Source organism: Zea mays, chromosome 1, assembly GCF_902167145.1.
Source record: "Zea mays cultivar B73 chromosome 1, Zm-B73-REFERENCE-NAM-5.0, whole genome shotgun sequence".
In the NCBI taxonomy this organism is placed as follows: Eukaryota; Viridiplantae; Streptophyta; class Magnoliopsida; order Poales; family Poaceae; genus Zea; species Zea mays.
In genome coordinates, this window is record NC_050096.1 from 223952018 (window position 1) to 223957844 (window position 5827).

The 5827-nt window shown below is 46.6% G+C and overlaps 1 protein-coding gene across 1 annotated transcript; it reads left to right on the forward strand.

The window, feature by feature from the left end:
• Nucleotides 1-277: 277 nt before the first annotated feature.
• LOC100273531 (uncharacterized) lies at nucleotides 278-4285 on the forward strand. Its single transcript, NM_001147949.1, has 14 exons — nucleotides 278-963; nucleotides 1159-1256; nucleotides 1387-1563; nucleotides 1658-1758; nucleotides 1856-1931; nucleotides 2035-2094; nucleotides 2172-2356; nucleotides 2500-2596; nucleotides 2684-2770; nucleotides 2864-2922; nucleotides 2999-3090; nucleotides 3342-3419; nucleotides 3502-3662; nucleotides 3760-4285. The coding sequence occupies exons 1-14, from the start codon at nucleotides 852-854 to the stop codon at nucleotides 3976-3978; spliced, it is 1602 nt and encodes a 533-aa protein (NP_001141421.1). The 5' UTR covers nucleotides 278-851; the 3' UTR covers nucleotides 3979-4285.
• The last annotated feature ends 1542 nt before the right edge of the window (nucleotides 4286-5827 follow it).

Here is a 5827-nt window from a genome sequence, read left to right on the forward strand (position 1 = left end):
AGATGCGTCTCTTCGCGGAGAGACGGCTCTAAGATTTTTTTGCAAATAACCCCTTAAACACCTTAAGAGCATCCACATTAAACACCACTGTACATGCCCTTAGCACCCTAGTGAAGATACACCCAGAGAGATAAAGTAGAGAGGGAGGGGTTTTGTTTTTTGTTTCACGTCCACCGTTTTTCTTCACAGTTCACACCACAATCTCTTTCCCTCTGGGCTGTCTGGCTGGCCTGTGCCGTCGCCTTTCCGGTGCAAAAGATTTTGTTGGCCTTGGGAAGCGCGGAGCGTGTTTTCCTCCCTCCGTTCCGGTGGGGGGTGGCAACTGGCAACGCAAAAGCCTGACTCCAATCCCATTGCTGCTGGAAAGCACAAAGCAGCGATGGTAAAAGAGGATGAAGGCCATGGCGACAGAGTGGCCGCCGACGCTCCTTTCCGTGTGGTGTAGGGCTGCAGATTCCTTCGCGCTCCTCCTGCTCCCAGCGAGGAAAAGAGAGCACGAACTAAACTAGGAACCATCCCTCCCCGGCATTCATTCCCTTGCCCTTTTTTCACCGAATTGTAGCGGTTGTTGCTTTCCTGTTCAGGTGCCTTGTTCTTGGCCTCCTTCGCACGCAAAGAACCGCCGGTCGTATTGCTCTCCGCACTCACCCACCGCGCTGCTGCTGCTCGACTGCTCGTGGAAGGGTTCTTATTGGCCGCCTGTTCCTGCTTTGCGGTTTCTTGCTCTGCTTTTGAGTGGAGCCGCTGTGGAGTGGACGGTGTGGTGTGGTGTGGGTCGGCGGTGAGGTGAAAGGCTTGGTTTCTTTCTTTCTTGCGAGGGAGGATAAGGGAAAGGGAAGGCGAAGAGGAGGATGGCCGGAGGAGGGGCGGCGCCGCCGCCGAAGCAGGAGGAGCTGCAGCCGCACCCGGTGAAGGACCAGCTTCCCAGCGTGTCCTACTGCATCACAAGCCCACCGCCCTGGCGTACGTCTCTTTCAATATCACTCACCTCACCTGGGATTGGGACCTCTCGATTCCAATGCTGGAGTAGAACTACTCTGTGTACTGACGTTGATGTTTTTCCACATGGTCGCTGTGTTGATACTGATAGTGGTCCTGATTTCTACAGTACTAGGTTATTTTTGACTTGTTTCCTGTCGCCTGACCTTGAACATGCAGCTGAGGCTGTCATCCTTGGATTCCAGCACTACATTGTGATGCTGGGCACATCCGTCATCATACCAAGTGCTCTTGTTCCCCAGATGGGAGGAGGAAACGTGAGTAAACCAATCACCTCTACGTGTTCTGAATCCAAGATTTGATAGCCATCTAGTCTGTGAACTGAATTGTGATGCCAATAAAGCTCAACTATCTATTGCTGTGCACCTCCTTTCTGTCTGCTGCTAGGAGGAGAAGGCCAGGGTGATTCAGACGCTGCTGTTCGTTGCCGGCATCAACACCCTATGCCAGTCATTCTTTGGGACTCGCCTCCCAGCGGTGATGGGTGGATCCTACACCATCGTCGCACCCACCATTTCCATCATCATGGCCGGCCGTTACAGCAACGAAGCAGACCCTCGTGAGGTAGTCGAGTTCTCCGGTAACTTACCTCCATCGTCACGGCCTCTGTTCCAGTTTCTTGGTTACAGTTCACAAGGCGCTGCTCACTCGTGTGCAGAAATTCTTGCGGACCATGCGAGGAACACAAGGCGCTCTCATCATCGCGTCGACAATTCAGATCGTGCTTGGTTTCAGTGGCCTTTGGCGCAATGTCGTTAAGTAGGGATCTTGGCTCTAGCTTTCACCTTCTGCTTAAACATGGTACCCTTGTAGAATTTCAGTTTGTGCGTTTACAGAGTTCTCACCTCTGCCACAGATTGCTGAGCCCATTGTCTGCTGTACCTTTGGTTTCGCTAGCTGGATTTGGGCTATATGAGCTAGGTTTTCCAGGGGTATGCATTATCATCATGCTACTGATTCAGTATCTGCCACATTGTTTCTTTCTTTTTTTAATTGTTCCTGTTCCTACTGACTCTAAGATTCGTTTGGCTTCAGGTTGCTAAGTGTGTGGAAATTGGGCTTCCGGAAATCATCCTAATGCTCATATTTTCTCAGGTATAGTATAGAGTACATTGTATCATACATAGGAGTACATCTGAACTCATGTGCTAATGTATCTGTCTTGTGCGCAGTACTTACCTCATGCTGTCCATGCGGCAAAGCCTGTGTTCGACCGGTTTTCTGTGATTTTCACAATTGCGATTGTATGGCTGTATGCGTACATTCTCACGGTTAGCGGTGCCTACAAGAGTGCCCGAACAAAGACACAACTCCATTGCCGTGTTGACCGCTCTGGGCTTGTTGGTGGAGCTCCTTGGTAAGGAGTTCGTTGCAATCGCATTGCCTCTTGCTTTTGATCCTTGTCTTTTGTATAATTTCTTACAGAATAGAGGTACCTCCATCAGTTCTTGGCTGTGGCTGTAACATTTTTGTGTACCGACAATAATTATGTTTTTGTAGGATTAGTGTCCCATATCCTTTCCAATGGGGGGCCCCAACATTTGATGCTGGTGAATCATTTGCAATGATGGTGGCCGCATTTGTTGCTCTTGTTGAGGTTTGCTTGCGCAGCTTTACCCAAAACTGAAAAAATGAGTGTGCCATAATTAATAGTGTTCTAATAAGCAGTTTGCTACCCTTTCAGTCATCTGGGGCCTTCATTGCTGTGTCAAGATATGCAAGCGCGACTATGATACCTCCTTCAGTTCTTGGTCGTGGCATTGGTTGGCAGGTAACTGACTTGTTGATTTTTCGTCAGCCAAAGACATCATTTTGTTACTTTTTCCATGGCCATAACTTGGTCTCATCGTTTGGAATTCTGCAGGGCATCGGTACTTTACTGGGTGCGTTTTTTGGGACAGCTAATGGAACTGCAGTGTCAGTGTAAGTGTAATAGTGAAACCAGCACTGGTTGCTTGGGGTACTGCTTTTCTCTAATAATTTGTTTTGATATTTGCAGTGAGAATGCTGGTCTGCTTGCTTTGACACATGTTGGCAGCCGGAGAGTAGTCCAGATATCTGCAGGCTTCATGATCTTCTTCTCTGTCCTTGGTAACGCACAACTCTTTTGTTTCTGACTTTGGGTATATTTTCAGTGTTGAACAAAAGCGATCACTAGTAAGGCACAGAGTTCCTGAATTCGAGTTTCATGGCTAACTGCCTGTAAATTTGTAATTTGACTTCCAACACTATTTATAGGGTTGCTTTAGTGTTTAACATGATTTAGATACTGTCGATCATGCCTTCTTTATTTTATGGCATCTGCAATTGTTAGGCTGACCATATTCATTTTGCTAAATCAGGGAAATTCGGGGCGATCTTTGCTTCAATCCCACTGCCGATATTCGCTGCCCTGTATTGCATTCTCTTTGCATACATTGGTAAGTCCTTGTACCTTATCTTTCAGAAGAGTCCTCTGGTCTGCTCCCTTTCATGTACATGTATTGATTCTTGGGTCTGCAGGTGCTTGTGGCCTGAGCTTCCTTCAGTTCTGCAACCTGAACAGCTTCAGGACCAAGTTCATCATGGGGTTCTCCTTGTTCATGGGCCTGTCAGTACCCCAATACTTCAACGAGTACACGTCCGTGGCTGGCTATGGCCCCGTGCACACCGGCGCCCGATGGGTACGTGAATTGGAGCTAGCTCTGCATGTCATTCTTCTGCACTGCAAATGAGACTTGTAACGGCTGTTCACTCATCATTGGCTTTGGATGTCGGCAGTTCAACGACATGATCAACGTGCCCTTCTCGTCGAAGCCGTTCGTGGCTGTGCTGGTGGCCTTCTTACTGGACAACACGATCCAGGTGCGTGACAGCGGCGTGAGGAGGGACAGGGGCTACCACTGGTGGGACAAGTTCCGGAGCTTCAAGACGGACAGCCGCAGCGAGGAGTTCTACTCGCTGCCCTTCAACCTCAACAAGTTTTTCCCTTCCGTCTGATCCTGCAGGGTCTGCACACTCTTCCTCGCAGCCGCAGTAGCCCTGACTGGAGTCAGGCAAGAAATGATCCTATGCAGATGATGCTGGAGCATGGACTGATGGCGTTTTGTACATTCAGGGGTGAACTGAACTGTGCAGGTTGCAGGGGATAGTGCTCTGGGTAGCATCAGTATTCCCTAGTAACCGAAATTGAAAAGGCCGCCTGTTAAACTTCTGCAAACACTAGCATGATTACGTCTCCTAGTGCTACTGTTGTTTAGATTGGAAAACATGGAACTCAACCGTAAGCATAGATTTACCTTGAAGCAACCCTTTTCTTTTGCTTAGAAATAATTTGTGTTGGGGATTTTTTTTCACCATGTAAGAACTGAGAGCACTTAGATTAGAGGGGAGGGTGAATAGGTGAGCCTCCAAAAAATACTTTAAATAATACAAACTTGGTCTAATAAAACCGTTATTGAGGACTAAAACCAAATTTGAATGAGAAGAGTAGAGGAAGATGAACTATTCACTTGATTGCTCTCTTAAGATGAGTATTAAATTTGAAGCAATACGGCAAGTGAATTTGAGCACTAAAGAAGATAACAATTGCAATAAAGTAGATAAGAAACACGACGATTTTTCCCATGGTTTGGTCAAGACCTACCTCCACGTTGTGGTGACCTTCTTTGGTCAAAGGTTGCACTCAACACAAGTGATCCAAAAATTAAACTTGAGTGCCACAATTATCTTCCTTATATCTTGATCCCATTTGTATGGAATCTCCATAAGGAGTCTCTCACGTCTTATACAAAATGATTACAATCAAAATCAAAGTAAGAGATGGAGTAAGAATATGCACACAAGAGCATAATGTAGCAATGCACGCACAAAAGGCAAAGACAAGAGCACAAGAACAAAGCGATAGAGTTCCAGCTCAGAAATAGCGCTCAAATCTCTCTCAAATCACTGGACAGCGTGGTTGCGGAGTCTCGGAATTGTAGTGTGCACTTGAGATGCTTGGGTGTAGGTAGAGGGCGCATTGGGGCTCCTTTTATAGCCCTAAGGAGTCTAGGAGCTGTTAGCTTCTCAACAAGAAAACCCAAAACTTTCCCTGTCTACGGGTGCACCGAACTGTCCGGTAGTGTGCCACTTGACAGTCCGTTGTGCCACCTTAAATCCGATCAGCAACGGTCGGACGACAATCTAATTGGTCGACCTCCTTTTTCGGCGTGACATAGGACAGTTCGGTGCCCCACCCGACAGCTGACACGTCAGCTAGCCGTTGTAGTGTGGGAAGGGAGCCGTTGGTGCCGATGTCCGGTGCACAATACAATGCACTATTCACTGTCCGGTGAATTTTATAATTAAGATTATCGAGAGCAGTGAGTTCGCCCGTATGCAGCATCGAACAATCCAAACTTCTCCAACTTCTTTTAGCTCTTCTTTAGAGATTCCTTAACACTTAGAATAACATAACAACTAAAACAATTGGCTAAGTGGTAGAACCATACCTTTTTCACTTTTCTTCAAAAAGAATTTGCAATATGCTTGTAAATAAGTCCAAAAGCACTTTCTTTTCAAAACCGAATTAGTAGCCAAAATAAAGTGCTAAAAACATAGAGTGGGGTATATGCAACTTATCCAAACACTTAAACCTTGTGTTTTTATGGTTTGCTCAAACTTGTAGTTTTAGCCCTCCAATTTGGCTCATATGAACTTGCTACCTTCAATTTGCCTTTGCTACACCTGTGCTCATGTTCATATTAAGAGAGTTAGTTCAAAGTGGTGTGTTGGACATTTAATCACCAAAACAACTAGAAATGGCCCAAGGGCATATTTCCCTTTAAATCTCCCCATCTTTTGCGAT

What these genes read in the sequence shown, in the direction of transcription:
- LOC100273531 (NM_001147949.1), top strand. Translation starts at nt 852, where the DNA reads ATGGCCGGAGGAGGGGCGGCGCCGCCGCCGAAGCAGGAGGAGCTGCAG. An exon ending in ATGAGCTAGGTTTTCCAGGG is followed by an intron (nt 1,932 to 2,034) that starts GTATGCATTATC and finishes GTTTGGCTTCAG; the next exon opens with GTTGCTAAGTGTGTGGAAAT. An exon ending in TGCACACCGGCGCCCGATGG is followed by an intron (nt 3,663 to 3,759) that starts GTACGTGAATTG and finishes GGATGTCGGCAG; the next exon opens with TTCAACGACATGATCAACGT.